A 17,500-nucleotide genomic window follows, 5' to 3' on the forward strand; every position below is an offset into this window, starting at 1 on the left:
AGAAAGTGTATATCTGTGTTTGTGCATGTGTATTATGTGTACACTCGCATGTATAATAGATGTGTAATATCTAGTCTAATAGGATGAAGAAGATGAGGAGGATCAAGACAATGAGAAGGAGGAGGAAGATGAAGAGAAGGAGGAGAAATAGGGCAAGGAGGAGGAGGAATTGAATGAGGAGGAGAAGGAGGAAGAGGAGGAGGGGGAAAGTGAAGAGGAAGAGGAGGAGGAGGAGGAGGAGGACAAGACATTCAACCTGTATCCAGTTCATGAAAGCTTTTCCCTTGTCTGTTGGGCGGGTCTTTCCTCCGGTGCACAGGAAGTGATGCGTTTTACCTCTCCATCTTTTTCTCATGTTTTGTGTTTACGTTGACACTCATTCTTATATTATTATATTAATATTCTGTTTTCTTTTTCTTCGTTGAAGGTAGCATTCATTTCAACATTGCAAAATTTTATGTACAGTATCTTCAACTCTAATAATAACTAAACTCTGAAATTTGCCTTTGGTTCCACTGTGGTAGAGTTGAAAACAGATGTAATAAAAACAGAATCCAACACTAGAAGACACAGGAACAACATAACAGAGATTCCAGGTCATGCTCCAGTTCATATTTGCAAAAAAGCACAGAAAGTGTTGTTGCTGGTGGACCCAGCTTGGGTCACAATATCGTGTTTTTGTGAACAAAGCAGCAGATTGAACCTGTTACTGCTGCTGACTCACACAAAAGCTTTTTGCCTTTTAGTTTTCTCACTGCTGGATCGTTTCATGGCCTAAATTTGCAAAATGGCAAAGTACGGAGACATTGGAACAGACTGGAACAGTTACCATGGCTTATTACTTAGTTCTGCTCTTGAGACTGTTTTTTTGTTTTTAACTCAATAGCTGCACCTTCATCAGAGCAGAAATCAGAAAATAATGCATGGACAGGATTGTATAAATGAAAACTATGTGACAGTAAACCGACAGGACAGCGACCTGCTTCTATTTTTGCTTTTAATATCTATCTAGATCTAGAATTGATTGGATTTACCTATGCATCAATAGTTTTCACTGTATTAAACTTGGGTGCAGGGACATTTTAGTGGATATTTTCATCCAAAGCACCTTCCACATGAGCGCTTATATTCTCATGTCCGACCCCGGTGGGAGTCGAACCTGCGACCCCGACAGTGTTAGAGTCACACTCTGCTCACTGAGCTGCAGATCCACACGTTACACCGGACTCACATACAATACAACGGCAGGAAAATCCCACACGCCTTGAATCTGAGGGGAAGGAATTTCTTTCAGACTAAGACGGAGGAGGAGGAGGAGGCGAAGGAAAGGAGGAGAGGGAAGAAAAGGAGGCACAGGAGGACCAACCTCTACTGGGTGGCCAGGAAACGGGAGCTGAAGGCTTCAACACACACACACACACACACACACACAAAACACACACCGGCGAACATACGAGCCCGTCGCCCAGCAGACACTCATCCAGACGTGAGAGAACAAACCCACGGAGCTCTGTAACCCTGATGCACCAAACAGCTCAGCCTCAGCGCCTCGGGAAATAATAATGAATATGGAATGATAGCCTGATATTTGTGCTGCAAATGCAACCAGATGCAAAAGGTGGAGGGGGGAAAAAAAACGAGGAGCAGATGTCGGTAACGCACAGAAACAAGAAGTCTGAGGAGCGCCGACTGTGCCCTCCAAACATTTTGTAACCCTACCCGTCCCGCAGCGTATAATCACATAGTTATATATATATGGATCGGCGCTTCGTAATGAGGGAAGGTATATGGAGGAGAGGACTATGGGTTCTGCAGCTGTTAAGGACCCAGGCGGACCAGACACAACACCATCCAATTAGCATGGAGACCTCAGACAAAGAGGAAACCGCACATGTCTGACACATTTCTATAGCCTGCATGTGGCGGGGGGAGAGAGTGTAATTGCATATCTTCCTCTTCCATAGGCTGCGCATGGCACAAACACACAGTACAGGCAGCTGGTCTGCAATGAAGGAGTGAACATGAAGGATGAAGTCTGGTGTTCAGCTGTGAGACCCAGAGGTGGATTTCTCTGTGAAGAAACATGAAATAAAGCAATTATCTGGGAGATTTTTTTTAAAATTTAGCCTCCATCTTTGTCCCTCAGCCTCATCACTGTAGTGTTTCTGCACTGCACTTCCCACAGATCACCTGTCAATCAAACAGTGTGGGCGGAGCTTGGGTTTTCTGTTGATGCAGTTTGAGTTTCTCTTTTCTCTGTCTGTTCAGTCATGTTGGCTATCACTGCTCATGCTAACTACCCAGTTCTTCTTCTTCTGTTTATTCCAGACAAACCAGGAAACGTAAAACGCATCACTTCCTGTGCGGCAGAGGATTTTTCCCAGGAAAGAGCTACCAGACACCGGCTGGAGAAGATTTATGAACTGGATATAGGTTGGATCACTGTTGTGTTAGAGCAGCCAGTGATAGAGAATAGCAAAATTCTAGGTTCTTATACAAGAAAACAAAAACCTAATTGAAAGATTGAACATTTTTCTACAATCCAAAGTCCACAGTTTAAACCACATCAGAGTCACAATGACACAGCAGTTTCAGAGCATCTTGTTTCCATAATGTGACACATTACTGGTTGAAACCACAGGAGTTTGAGGCGGGACATAACGCAGGGAGGGATCAATCAAAAGTGTAAACCAATGGGAGATCAGTTAGGGACAGAAAGGCAGTGTATTTGATGGGAGAGGCGGAGGCGGGGAGGACTGTTACTTGTATGCCTGCATTATTTATGCCATGTATTTGTATGCCTACTGGTACAGCATTAGATAACCACTAAAACTACACTCACTTTTCCAGGAGGTAAAGTTTCTTGATTAAGTTTATTAATGTAATGTACCTTGTTATCAAGTCTGTGTATCAATGTATCACTAATGTATCACTTATTGCTAAATAGGAAAACAGTATAACTTGGAAAAGTTGGTTGCAAGGTGAAGACGTCATTTTTGTGATCCGACTTGGACAACGCGTTCCGTTTGTCCATCCTGAGCCACCGTAGTGAAGTGAGGTCATAATCCAAGATGGCGCTCCCCATCCGCACTAACGTGAAACTCTTCTTCAGATTCATTCAAAAGCAGAATTCTCCGAGAAGATTCTTCAGCGCTGGAGCGTGTCCGGAGAGGAAGGTACGACCCGCGTTAGAAAACACTTTACGGTCTGTGAAGCTGTTGTTCCGTGTCTCAGCGAGAGGAAACTGCAGTCTGATCTGACCCAGGATCTGCTGCTTGTCCTTTACACTGACAGCAGATACACTGTTCAGACAGGGATGCAGTGGTGAATAAACACACATAAAGTTATTTTAGCACTTATTTATCTGCGAGTTTACTTTCGTTTTTAGTCGACGGAAGTTATACATGTGTGGTAAACAGTAGTAAACTAGTTGCTATTTACAAGTATTATCATGTAAGTAAATGCAAACTTATTTTAAGGGAAAAAATACATTAATTCATTGTTTTTTTTCCCATTTAAATTGGTGGTTGTTTGCCGACTGTGTTTTAATATACAGTACCATTACATCACTGGTTACAACGTCACTGGCTTTTAGTGTGTTCCTGTGTTGCTAATACGACCAGCAGTGACACTGGGACACACTGTGATGACTCATACTGTAGCCTAGGCTTCATTATTAAAGTTTTGTCACTCAACACACACTGGAGTGCAGAGGTGCTGTGATGTCACTGTGATGTCATCACACATCTCAGCTCTTATTATCCCATGGCAGTTTAGTTTATTATACTCTAGAGTGTAAACATCTCCGTCTCCACTGAGCATCGAACCAGGTGGTCGTGCTTACTGACTGTTTCTGTAGCAGCAGCCAGGAGGAGTGAGCTGGCTGGTTTTAAGATGAATCATTTACTGTAATGTTGATTTGACTCTGAAAGTCCAGATAAACTACAAGTCAGTCTGCTTCAGATCCAGCACCTGGGCTCCAGGTTTCACTGCAGTGTGATGTGACAGATGAGAGGGTTGTTTAGGGACACAATTAATCAAAACAATATCAACATCACAATATTGACTGCTGATAAAGTGTTTAGGAGAAAATGATTCAAATCCAGACTGTTGCCATCTCATTTTTCTCCAACCGCACACATTTTTTAAAACATTTTTATGAGTCTAAAAACCACATCCATCACAATTCATAATGGAATTTTGATTTAGAAATAGAACTGCCATTTGTTATTGTTATTATTATTATTCATAGTATTCCTGTGATGTCACATGTATTTCCTAAAAAATAAGATACAACGCGCTCAACTCACGATAATACCATAACAACTGGGTGCTGGATCCTTAAAGTAGTCGATAATGAGAAAGGAAAACTAGGACAGCACTCCAAATTGATTTTTTATTTGCCACATGTATTTCCTACCAATATGGTCTGTTACCATACACACAGCTCATTGATTATAATCACCTGTTAAAATATATCACAATCAGCTGTTATTTTCCTACCAAGGTGGCCGTGTGATGATGGAACAGAATACCATCCTTATAAACTGAACATTGTACTGTAAATGCTGATTGTACTGTCCTGGGCCATAAGAAAATACTATATATAGTATTTTCTATCACATATATGTGATGTTCCTGTCATTTGTGGTTCTGTGGTTCTTCACAGTTGAGTACATTTTACAGTTTTACATTTTAGGTCTTTAGCTGATTCTCTTTTCTAGAAGGATTTACAGTGAGTGCAGCAGTAGAATAAGATTCAATTTGTTTGTCACCAAAACTTACAGCCAACTAAAAGGAGTGCAAAGGTCAGGTCCTTAATGTCCTTACAGTCTTCCTGACCACAGCACAGTCATGTAGGAGCGAGGAGGAACAGAAATATAAGAGTTATTCTCTCTCTCTCTCTCTCTCTCTCTCTCTCTCTCTCTCTCTCTATACATGTATGTATAATTGTCTGTTTTTTATATTAGTCACTTACCATTGGCTCATAAGTTTGTTGAATGTTACACAGTAGAATCAAATTAGTACATTACTACACAAATCTCAAGTGTCTCACAACGAACCAGTCAGTAGGGCTGCATCAAATGATCAAGTACTGATCATAATCGGCTGATAAATATTCTAAATACATCATCGTTTCAACTGCCCGATTATTTAAAAAGCAAAAGTGTTCAAACGTATGCCATAAAAAGTACTGATGATAGAGAGTATTGAGATTGATGATATCTAACAGTGTAAGAGTATCCAGTGGTGGATTTTTCCTTTTAAATGCATGTATTTGCATTTAATCAAGTGTTTTGCGTCATTTTTTTGTATTTTTTTTTGACTTAGTCTAGGTTTTACAAAGCCAGCTAAGTATTTACAGCACAGTGGGATCTTGTTGTGGTTCAGCGTCCTGCAGGAGTTTGAATCCTGGATGATGGCTAGTTCTGTTTTGTTTCCTCTCGCTCTTTACTTCACTAACAGAGCAGGAAACTTCTCCCTCCTCCTGCCACAGATTCCAGTTTGTTAATTGAAGCAGAGCGTTAATTAAAGCACCACTTCTTCCTGAACTACAGTCAGAGCAAAGGGAATTAAAGCTGTAAAAGTCTTTAAAGCCCTGAAGAAGACCTACAGTGGTCGAAACATGTTGGCTTTTTTTAACGATTTAGCCACTACAATAAAGGCTTTTTAAGTATTTTCTTCCTCGTGGTTATATTTTTATATTTGGAGTGCCTGGACTGTCCTTTTGTTTGTAGCACTCTTTTTTTTTTTCGAAGAGCACCCGATACATTTTTGATCCTAGTTTGACAATATAGAGCAACCAGTCATTTCCTTTTTTTCCCTGTAAAAGTCTGTTGAGGGACGTGACGCCACTGCAGGCTTTCAGAGAGATCCTGAAAAATGTAGTCTTGCTTTTATATAAAATCCTTGTATTTAGACACAACAGCTTTCAGCACTACGAACATTTTTTGGTGCATTTCCTCCCCGGCCATGCACGTCACCTCACATCCTTAGCAGCCATCCTGGAGTGTGGCAGCTTTCATATTTCCTGCTGTCAGCTTAAGCGTTTTTCTTATTTTACAAACACATCTTTTTCGCATTTCCCTCAGTCCTGCATGTGACATCACATCCTTAGCTTTTATATTTCAGTGGATTTAAGAAACACGCCTACTATAACTCAGCTTGCTGCCTCCGAGAAGCGAATGGGGTGTTAAGGCAAACAACGAGTCCCCCGGCACGCGTAAGAATAACTAGTGCGTTTCAGTGCGACGACGACGCTAATTATTGAGCGGGTTGTTGCGTTACGGTGCCGTTAGAAACCCTCGCCCCCTCTGCCCTCGCCCCCTCTCGCCGGGTGATGTACGAGCTGCGCGGCGTAATGACTGCCGCGTGGTGTTTCGGCGACGGTATGCGCCGTTCACCGCCGGCCCGTCTGTGTTTTGTTAAGGCCGAGTCTCTGGAGGCGCAGGAGAGGTGTGCGCGTCCAGAGAGGAGGAGGAGGAGGAGGTGGGGGGGGCTCAAAAGCATCGCAGCAGTGCTTCATTACCAGCAATAACATCAGAAATGAAGTGTTGGTTTTCATTTGTTTTAATTTTCTCCAAATGTGGACGGCCGAGCGCAAACACCAGCGCGCTCACAATGCCCCGAGGTGTGATGTGCGTCAACCAGGACGCTTTTTTCTGGAGGCTTTTCTGCCCTGGAAAATGTGTGTTAAAAAGTCACCGAACCTCAGCGGACTGATACAAAGATGAAGTGCGACCTTTGTCAGATGCTCTGAACTTTGAAAGAAGTGTCGTGAGTCAGCTGCGCCGTACTTTTCCATCGCTTGTCTGAAAATTGGCTGAAAGCTTCTGCTCATACCAGCAAACGTCAGCTAGATGACCTGCAGCGGTGGGTCAGAGATTGAAGGGTCAGATGGAGTTTGGGGGGGGGGGGGGTTTAATTCTGCAACACTTGATAGAAACAGAAGTAACCTGAGCAGGAGTAGAGCTCAGCCTTGCAGAGTGGGTTGCTATTCGTTGCAGTGCTGACCGGGTGATACTGACCTTGTTTTCACTGCCAATTCAAAACCTTTTGCCCTTTTTACTGGGTATTGGGCGTTTTTGCTTTTATGTGATAGTCCACTGTAAAGAGACGGGACAGATTGGGAGGGAGAGAGATGGATGACATGAGACAAACGTCCCAGGCTGGATTCGAACCCGGGACGTTGACGGTTCACTCAAAACCCTCATTCCACTTCTACTGCTCTAGTTTGTATTGTTAAACTCTGAAAGGCCGTTAACTCCAACACTATAAGTCTGATCGACGGGAAATTTGCTAAAATCATCCGGCTATCCTTATAAATGACTCTGATTGACTGAAGACCTTCATCAGACAGGATGCGCTTTAGCAGCACTTTTTCGAATTGTTTTCAGTGAGTTTGAAGCGTTATGCACGCTGCTTGAGGGCGGCCCACTTTTTTTTTTGAGTTGGAAATGATCGTACTTTGATGCGGTCCGAGCAGCAAAGCGCCCTGTGGCACTGTCATTCTGTTCTCTGCTGTCCAGTCGGATGAAAAGTTGGTCGTGACTGTTTGTGTTTCTGAATTACACGTTTTCACAATGGCGGCGCCCTAATTAAAGATCTAAATTTTTTCACTCAAACATGATATTTCAGGCACCACTGGTCCAATTTTGACAAAACTTGGAGAGGATGCGTTTTGGCCCTCTGATTGGTCTGATGCGGGCGCTATAATTAAATGTCAATTTCAAACTGAAAGGCCGTAACTGCTGCAACACCGGCCCCATTTTGATGAAACTTGAAGGGAAGATGCATCTTGTTACCGATTGGCCCAAGGGCTGCCTGCATCATTCATGGGGGACGACATGTTTCACTTGTTAGATTGTTTACTGTAATGTTATATTTTTCTTTTAACCTTGTGAAACACTTTGACTTGAGTAGTGGACTCAGCTGGTGTAGTGTTAGGTTGGAATGAAACCTGCAGACTCCTGGCCCTCCACGGCTTCTGACTGGAGCCCGCCGCCTCACATCAGCTGTAGCTGCGGCGGTGGAAACGCAGCCGGCGCTCCCTCGCCTGTGGTCTTCTTAATGGCTGATATCAGTCATCTCAGCCCCGGGCTCCGGGAGAGAGGAAGTGACTCCTAATTCGCCTCTCTGTTCTCCCCGGCTCCAAATTCACTCGCTCGGGTGTCAGCTAAAACCATTAGAGCGGCTCCCGCGCCACATGGGAGAGGGGAGCGAGAGCGAGGAAACATGGCCTCCCGTTTGAGGATGTTCATTAACTGCCCTATTTATTTTCAACTGTCAGAAAAGCCCCCTAATTCTCACCAGTCCCCTCCGTGTAATTAGGTCTGTCGTAGTCCTTTCCTAGCCGGGGCTTCGCTCAAACGCTCTGCACACCGCCCATTTCTCCAAACTATCCCAAATGTCAACATTTCTCCGCTTTTTTTTTTTTAAAATTCATATCTAGCTAAGTCGAATTACAGAATAAGTCTGTCCTAGTTATGCGCCCACATTGCTGCCTGGGGAATCTCACCAGCGTTCCCGTGTCTCAGTCGGTGCAGATCCAGTGTCCTTTGCTGAACGTCTGACATTTTTAATTAAAATGTACCGAGGATCTGGTATCGTGCTCTCGAGCCGCACTCGAGTCAACAGACGCCGCCTGCGCCGGAGGAAATTGCTGGACTCTTCAGAGAGACTGACTGCTGCTGGCAGAGGCTCGCCCAGAGTGTTACCATAATTACATATTGATAAATTTATGAAGTGTGTGCCGGTCATTTTTCGCTGTCTTGTGACTTTTATGTGTTTTCGGGTATTATTAGTTCTCCTTTCAGTCATTTGTTTCCCGTATGTGGAGTGAAACTAAACATCTCTATTGTCAACACGGAAGAACGGGGAAGTGGTTTAGAACGGTTTGTGGAGGCGAGGAGCGTTGGCATGAATGTGTTTATCTAATGGTGAAATGAGTTAAATATAAATTAAGCTACTCTTCACTTTTCCACTTGCACCCAGCTGCTCTACATGTGATGGTGGACATGTTGTAGGCAGGTTGCCATGTAGGCTAACTACTATATTTCGGCCAGGTTTGAGCCGGGCCTGCACTCACAGAACAGTTTAATAATAATAATAATAATAATAATGCATTTTATTTATGGGCGCCTTTCAAAGCACTCAAGGACACCTTACAAGACACAGTTAAAAACAAGCAACAATGTGTCAAGACATCATAAAATCAAACAAAGCAATGATATACAGTAAAAGTTAATACAGAAAAATAGGTATAAAATCATCATCATAAGTGCAAAACTCAATGTGGGTGTAACCATTAAAGTCAGGATCAGACCGAATATGCCATTTTGAAAAGTCCTGCTGGTGATATTGAACTGATTAGGCGATGTGAAAAGTAAGATTCATAAAATTGCTTTAACTGATAGAACTGTTGGTAATGCCTGATGTGTAACTCTTTGATTTTAAATGTCAATCACTACCGATCAAGTGACTGTTGGAAATCAATTTCAGCTACTCAGCAAACATTTAGATGTTGAGTCGATGTTGATATGACTGTCTGCACCAACGTCGAAACCTGTGTAAATATAGCACCAAAATAAAAGTTGAGATGATGGTTATTCTTGTCCATAGCTGCTACCTGCATCGTTTGGTAAAATCAGAACCTAAATATCTTTGATATCTGTTTCCAAAGCTGTTTTAATATGAATTTTTACTCTGCCATAATATCACTATTTCAATATGGCGAAAATGTTGTGCTCGTTTGGGTTGACGTTGAGCTCGGCCGCCGCCCGCACCTCACCGCCCGGCAAATGCTGATGTGTTACAGTAGATCAGCAGTGGATGGGATTCTGTAATTGATACAGTATCAAAGTTATCTGTGCTTGTCACTTCACATAAAGCAGTAAAGTCGGTAAAGTTTCTTGCTTCTAATGAGCAAGATTACAGTTTCCTGTCCCGAGTGGGCGCTGCTACTCTCGGTTATCTCGCCGCAGGCCGTATTGAAGTCTGGATCCTTCAGAAGCTGCAGCCTGTTAGGGCCCGAGGCCGGGGCCGCCTCCCCCGCCTGGTTATTTTTGGAGCGCCGTCGGGCCCTGTCTGCGGGGAGCGCTGTTTTTGAAGGGCCTCCAGTCCCATTAATCAGCCGGGGGACCCCACGGCGCGAGCGGGCCCCGAGCCCTGGCCCGCCACACTGCAGCGTTCTGTTCCTCTGCCCCCGCTCTCCGCACAGTGTGAAGCTCAGAGGAACCTCATCAATCTCACCTGTCCCACACGTCAACCGCAGATTTAATCAAACGCTCCTTTTGGGCCTGCCCCCCCCCGCCCCCCTCCGTACCCCAGACACCCTCTCTGAGAGGAAAAAAAAAGAAAAAAAAGTTGCCCAAGCCTTGACTGGGCTATAGTCACTCTTTCTTCAGCACTTTGCCTCCTCCATCACTTTCTCTTCTCGCTTTCTTGCTCTCCCTTTTTCCATCCCTCCATCACTCAGTTTTCTTGCCTGTGTGTATGTGTGTGTATTTGTGGTTGTACGTTGTGTGTGTGTGTGTGTGTGTGTTTCTCTATGATCATTTGCACTGTTTCAAGCTGTGGTGTGTTCTGATATTGGCTAAACACACACACACACACACACACACACACACACACTTTTAAGGAGAGGGGGAATGCATTAAACCCCATTTCCTGTTCGATACCTCACTGAAGTGGATCTCTGCTGGTTGCCGGCGTTAACAGGTCCCAAAGTGAGAGAAAGAGAGGGATGAAGGAGGAGGGGTGGAGGTGGGGGGAGTTGCGTTTCAAGGTGGATTTCAGCGTGATGCCGGTGTTAATGGGGCGCGTGGGGCGACCGGGACAGAAGAGGAACACTGGGCCCTGTGTGTCGGACGCCCAGCGGGGGGAGCGAGCGATGAGGCGGGGGGGGGGACCCCCATGCGGACAGGCGGACGGGAACAGCGAGGGGGACGCTCCTCGGTCCTCGGGCCCGTCCTGCCGCTCCCCGGGTGGGGTCGGATCAGGAGAGCTTCCCCGGGCCCACAAAGAGCTGATGGTAATTCGCAGCGGGGCGAGCGGCGGTGCCCCCGGAGGCGGGTCTGAGAAGTGTTGAAATTGGCATGGCGAAACGGCGGCGACCGTAGGGCCCGCTCATCACGCCCCTCGGTGAGAGGGATGTCAGTAGGCCACTCCGGGACTCCCAGGCTCTGATATGATGTATGAGTCCTGAAAAGCGAGCCCAGAACAGGTCTGAGAAGAGAAATGCGCTGTTCCACGAGTCCTAGCTCAACCAAAACCGTGGCGGTGATTAATGGCGTTGGCCGGTGGCGGCATGGAGGCCGAGACGCCCTGGAAGCTGAAACAACTCAGCTGAGAATGGAGGTCGATAATGGCGAGTCCCTAGTCTGTACTTAAGCTCTCCCTTCGCTCTGCGTGCTTGGGGACCGCTATGAACGCAGCCATTTCTTTTTAGTGGCAACTTTGCAGGATTTGGGTCCATCGAAAGAAAACGATCCACCATCGAGTGGAAAAATCTCCCAGCGTTCCCTCTGTCCGGGCAGGCCTTGAGATTTTAGTTCAAGGCAATTTGTCATCTTTACGCATTCTTCTGGAAGGATGTCATTTCATTGTGTCTTGCACTCAGTTAACAGATATGTCCAACATTCATCATCCGTGTCCTACCATGCGGCGGTTCCAGGAGTCTGGAAGACTTTGGAGAGACGAGGGAAACGTGTTTTCCATGGAATTCTGGAACCAGATCTCCTCTGGAATTGTGGGAAACCCGACGTCGACTCCAAGAGAAGAAGACGGTCTTTTTGGTCCTCAGATGAAGTGAATCACCTCCAGTTGACTATTGTTTTCCACTTAGCGCGGCTCGGTGCGGCAGCGAAGACTCAAGTCATGTTGCTGTTGTTTTGATGGGCTGTCTGATGGTTTTCCTTTCGCTTTCTTTCCACCAATGCTGGCCCTTGATGTGAGCTGTCAAACTCAGACGGACAGACACCTTCACAGCTTCACCGCTGTTGATGTAGGCAAAGGCTACAACACGTGTGGACATACTCATGTGTGCACACAGATGACCTCCATCCCATGAATATTACCACACACACACACACACACACACAGACAAATGAACACATATTCCCGGAAAGGGTCTGCGAGTGTGAAAACATGGCCTTTAAGTGTATGTAACCTTCTAGCTGTTGGCGTTAATGTCACACACACATGGTGCGTAATGTATTCGCCATATGGCAGACGTGGATGAAGAAAGCTTTCGTCACCTTCCCGACGCCGTGGTACGACAGCATCGCGCCTGTCAGTATAAAATATGAGGCGAGAACACCCAGCGTTCCCTGCGTCTGCTACGTGTCATCAACAGGCGCCCGGCGACCGGGAGACACGGAGATGGAAAGAGAGGAAAGTGAAGAGACGTGTGATGGGATGGAAGCGAGAGGGAGGAGGGAAGAAGCTGCTCATCGTTGCTTTACTTTATTGTAGGGCTGCAACTAACGATTATTTTCATTGTCGATTAATCTGTCGATTATTTTCTCGATTAATCGATTAGTTGTTTGGTCTATAAAATGTCAGAAAATGGTGAAAAATGTCGATCAGTGTTTCCCAAAGCCCAAGATGACGTCCTCAAATGTCTCGTTTTGTCCACAACCCAAAGATATTCAGTTTACTGTCATAGAGGAGTAAAGAAACCAGAAAATATTCACATTTGAGAAGCTGGAATCAGAGAATTTTGACTTATTTTTCTTAAAAAATTACTCAAACCGATTAATCGATTATCAAAATAGTTGGCGATTAATTTAATAGTTGGCAACTAATCGATTAATCGATTAATCGTTGCAGCTCTGCTTTATTGATTAATTGGAATGGGACAAGCAGATATAATTTTGTTTTCATATTGTGCTTCACGATGGTGATCCTGTTCACCTGGGATCAAGTCCTGCCCGCCCTTACTCTGTGTCCGTCTCAGCTTTCCTAGTCTCACAATAAGAAAAAAAAAATGCTGAAAATTAAATTGTTACTGTGTTAATTCCAGTTTTGCGCTTGCATGTGTAGCATAAAGCCAAACTTCAAACCCTTGGTAGGCACTGAGAAGGGCTTATTCATCCTTTCTCCTTATTCTGTGACATTTTTTTTAGGCCTTTGCAAAATATGTATTTATATGTGGTTTGTGCGCTTATTGATTGATTTATTTGATCAGGGATTTATTCAGCTACAAGGAGGAGTCACTTCACTTTTGCGAGATATGAAATCAAGCACTCCGCAAGTATTTAAATGAATTCAGTTGCTATATTGCACAGGTTTAATATAGTCCATGGCGAAAGTGTGTTGGATGACAATATTTTATTACTGTTGGCTTTGCAGTGCAGTATTCATTACAAACATGAATTACTTTACAACATACGCTGTCTCCACTGTCATCATACAGTAGTTGATTTACTTCCCTGTGTAATCTATTTTCTCTTCCAACAGCTATAGAGGCACAGGTTTAAAGACGCTTGACTTTTCTCCGACCAAAAGTAACACGGAGGTGTCTGGCGCAGCGATGTGATGCGTGATAGCCCTGATTGCCCGGTGGCTAGTTAGCGCCGGCGTTGACTCTCATTTGACGCTCGATTGGCTCAAATGACACCATTACCATGTCTGCATGGCTAATGGCTTCCCCCGGGGGCCGGAGCGGAGGGGGAACATGCGTTTGGCGTGTCAGCTCGAGGTGAGAACACACATGAGCCAGACTCGGGGCCCCGTCCGCACCCAAATCAATCCTGACACCTCTTAAGAGGCCCTCAGCATCAATGGCACTCCGCTGCAATTACCCCCTCGGTAATGACATAAGCACCCAGTTCCTTCCTGCCTCTCTCTCGCCGGGTAACGACCCGCTCCCTCAGGCCTTTACACAGAGACTTTCTGGCCCTCGCTGGCCTCGGAACAGTTGTTATCTGATCCCTGAAGGCCGTGAGATGGAGGAGCTTTGGGCCGTGCTGGTCTCGGAGCAGCTGTTATCTGATCCCAGGGGCTGTGCAGAGCCGTCCCTCAGTCGGATTGGATGTGATGTAGCTCAGCTAGCTGTCAAGATAACAGATTTCTCAGCAGCGCACCGAAGAGGATATCCTCTGAAAGCTTCGGGTTTTAATGATTAGTTATGATAACCTCGAAGAGTGCAGCCGGGAACATAAGATTGCCAGTCTGATTTAGGTGATAACACGGAGACCCCGTGGGTTTTTTTAGGGGGAAAGTTTTAGAACTAGCTCCTCTGTTGAAATCTCCACACGTTGCTGTTTACAGCCCGCTAACACACCTCGAGTTGAGCTGAAAGAAAGCGTGTCTCATCTTAATTTGGGGTCATTTTCTTTGAAAACGTTAATCATCACAATATCAACCTCAAGACTTCTATTTCTGGACAGCTTGTTGAATCATAGAATTTCACAAAAGTTCAGTTTCCATGGATAGTTGATGGATATTGTTTTCCTGAACTTGGCCGGCAGCTCCAAGAGCTCCAGCTGTGCACAGGACACTGCACTGTGGAAATCCATGGATATTGGCTTTATAGGTCAAAATAGTAACAGTTATGATATAAAGTGAAATGTGAAGAACTTTCCCTTTGATGTACACCGGGGACACTACATCTACTCTTCATTGATTCATGTGGGCAGGGACTAGAATATCGATAGCTGCCCATTTAAATATATGATAAAAGGACATTAAGAGTGCTGGCTTTTCTTTCTTCAGGGACTAGAATATACCTGATGTGGCAATCCAAAACCCAAAATTAAAATGTGTTGGAAACCTCATCAATTTCACTAGATTTGTTTAGATTTTGTTTTATCATCAAGATTAAATTTTGTTATTTGCTTTTTGGGTTGTCTTTTTTTTTTGCCTGTTCTTTTTGTGTTTTAAGTCGGTACAAACAATAACGGGAATACAGGCAGGGGAGATTCATCAGATGGTTATAATGGGTAGCTGTGTAAACGGAGCGGTCACTGGGTATAACACCACATGTTGTGAACTTGTCTTTACCCTCGTACGGGACTGTCTCTTTCTAACTGACCAACGAAAACAGTTCCAGTGGACGACTTTGTGTTTTTTCCGCTCCGTAGAAGCCCTAATCTACTGTGTAACGGCGTTTAGCGAGGAAGCCGTTGTTTAGGAAGCCAGTGTGGTTTCAGGTCCCATGACATGCGCCGCTCCGCTCGCCCTCTAATTGTATCGTGCGGTGCTCGGTGCCACGGGCAGCGGCTAAAACCCCGTGCCAGCGGGCCCAAATCGAATGCCAAGGTTCAGCGGAGTTGGCCGACGCCAGGAGAAATGAGTCGGATCGACCCGGCCGGGCCCGGCAGAAAGAAACACAATATTTGCCCAAGGATCCAAACGCGAAGAGTGATCTCTCTTTTAGAGGGGGGAGGTGGAGAACCCGCGGCTGTCCCGGCTCCAGCTCTGTAAAATAAGGCCTTTGTTTTAATGTTTCTGATACGGTAGACTGCACGGAGCATGGGTGTATTTGATCCGTTCATTCTCCGCCTCCCCCCCTCCCTTTTCAGTGTCCTTCCCGTTGTGGTAACACAGGCCTTGATGTCGGTTGGACGGTTGTTAAGTGTTATTGTTGGCCGGCGAGGTGATGCATTCTTCGCGCTGGCTGTGTTTGGGAGAGAACAGAGGTGCTAGCCATGGAGTTAGCATCTCGGTAACACAAGCATGACCGCTGCTGGCCTCCAACCTGCCAATAGTTTCAGGCTGACACTTCGGTCTCTGCAGGCTTTTTCTAGTTGTGACTTTCTCACCTTTTCACCTTCACCCTCTCTCTCCTCCCGGCGGTGGCTCTATTTTTGCTTATTCCTCTCGGCCTGATTTACTCAGCGGGGTCCTTCTCTTCTCTTCTCTTCTCTTCTCTTCTCTTCTCTTCTCTTCTCTTCTCTTCTCTTCTCTTCTCTTCTATTGTCTTCTCTTCTCTTCTCTTCTATTGTCTTGTCCTCTTTTGCCTTTTCTTCTCATCTTCTCTTGTCTTCTATTGTCTTCTCTTCTCTTCTCTTCTATTGTCTTGTCCTCTTTTGCCTTCTCTTCTCGTCTTCTCTTGTCTTGTCTTCTCTTCTCTTGTCTTCTCTTCTATTGTCTTGTCCTCTTTTGCCTTCTCTTCTCGTCTTCTCTTGTCTTGTCTTCTCTCTTCTCTTCTCTTCTCTTGTCTTCTCTTCTATTGTCTTGTCCTCTTTTGCCTTCTCTTCTCGTCTTCTCTTGTCTTGTCTTGTCTTCTCTCTTCTCTTTTCTTCTCTTCTCTTGTCTTGTCCTCTTTTGCCTTTTCTTCTCATCTTCTCTTGTCTTCTCTTGTCTTGTCTTCTCTCTTCTCTTCTCTTCTCTTCTCTTCTATTGTCTTGTCCTCTTTTGCCTTCTCTTCTCATCTTCTCTTGTCTTGTCTTGTCTTCTCTCTTCTCTCCTCACCGTTTCTAGGAGTCTTCCCTCTGTCCATTATCTTTGTTTTATCTTTGTTTTATCTTAAAGGTGCTACATGAAGGATTTTAATCATGGGGCATTAATGGGGATTTTAATTTTGGGGCATTAGTATAATTACTGTAAACAAATGAGACCATCGTCAAGAAAACTGTCAGCCTATCAGCCTCTACTGCAGCAGATGGTGGACGGAGGGAAAGGAAAGGAAAGGAAGATGGAAAAATCACTTCCAACATGTTTTTCCTCTTTAGTGAAGTGAAAGAGAAAACCTTTGACCGAAGAAGCAAAGCAAATGGGAAATATGGTCTGAATTTTGAGAAACACCAGCACTAACAACCCTACTGGTGTGAGATAGAAGTGACCAATCATTTCCATCGTGGTTTTGTTTGTTTACGATAATTATACCAAGGTATCACAATTAATTTGACAATGATATATTGATGTTTAAAAATGCTACACAGAGCATCTTTAATTATCTTGTTTACCTTAGTTTTCACCTCCTCTCACACTCTCTCTTATCTTTCTGTTTTCTGTGAAATCCTCCCGTCTGTTTGCTCTCACCTTTGTTTTGTCGAATGTTTCTCCCTCTTCGACTCACATCTTCTTTCTTGTTTGTCAAATCTCTCAACAGTCTTTCCCCTTCTGGACTTTATGGGTCCCTGTTGCACAATCCTTTTGTGTCTGTTTGTCATTTTGTTTGTTGTTTTTCCTTTTGGGGTGAGACATTTTCACAAGCCCCTTGGAGTTTCTTCGGCTCACCCACACAGTTTGCATGTTGTTTTTCTACTCTGTCTTTTTTCTAGGAGTTTTTATGTTTTTTTTCTAGGGGTTTTATCTTTCATCTTCTATCTATGTTTTTATGATCTTTTACAGACATGCACATAAACTAACCTCAAACACCCCCCTTCCCCCCCCTACCTCCAGGAGCCTCCAGGGGGCGGGCGTGTTTTCTCGGGGATCCAGCCGACCGGTGTGCCCCACCTGGGGAACTACCTGGGGGCTCTGGAGAACTGGGTGGCCCTGCAGAGCCGGTACCCCTCGGTGCTCTACAGCATCGTGGACCTGCACTCCA

The 17,500-nt window shown here is 44.9% G+C and overlaps 1 protein-coding gene across 1 annotated transcript in view; it reads left to right on the forward strand.

The window, feature by feature from the left end:
* Positions 1–3,071: 3,071 nt before the first annotated feature.
* Positions 3,072–17,500, forward strand: part of wars2 (tryptophanyl tRNA synthetase 2, mitochondrial) — a 25,861-nt gene continuing 11,432 nt past the window's right edge. Inside the window, exons 1-2 of the mRNA XM_071904076.2 lie at positions 3,072–3,176; positions 17,353–17,500. The exon at positions 17,353–17,500 is cut by the window's right edge and continues 113 nt beyond it. Of these exons, the coding sequence (XP_071760177.2) occupies positions 3,072–3,176; positions 17,353–17,500 (253 nt within the window). The remainder of the gene's footprint in view (positions 3,177–17,352) is intronic.

The sequence above is a fragment of the Centroberyx gerrardi genome, chromosome 10 (genome assembly GCF_048128805.1).
Source record: "Centroberyx gerrardi isolate f3 chromosome 10, fCenGer3.hap1.cur.20231027, whole genome shotgun sequence".
Lineage (NCBI taxonomy): Eukaryota > Metazoa > Chordata > Actinopteri > Beryciformes > Berycidae > Centroberyx > Centroberyx gerrardi.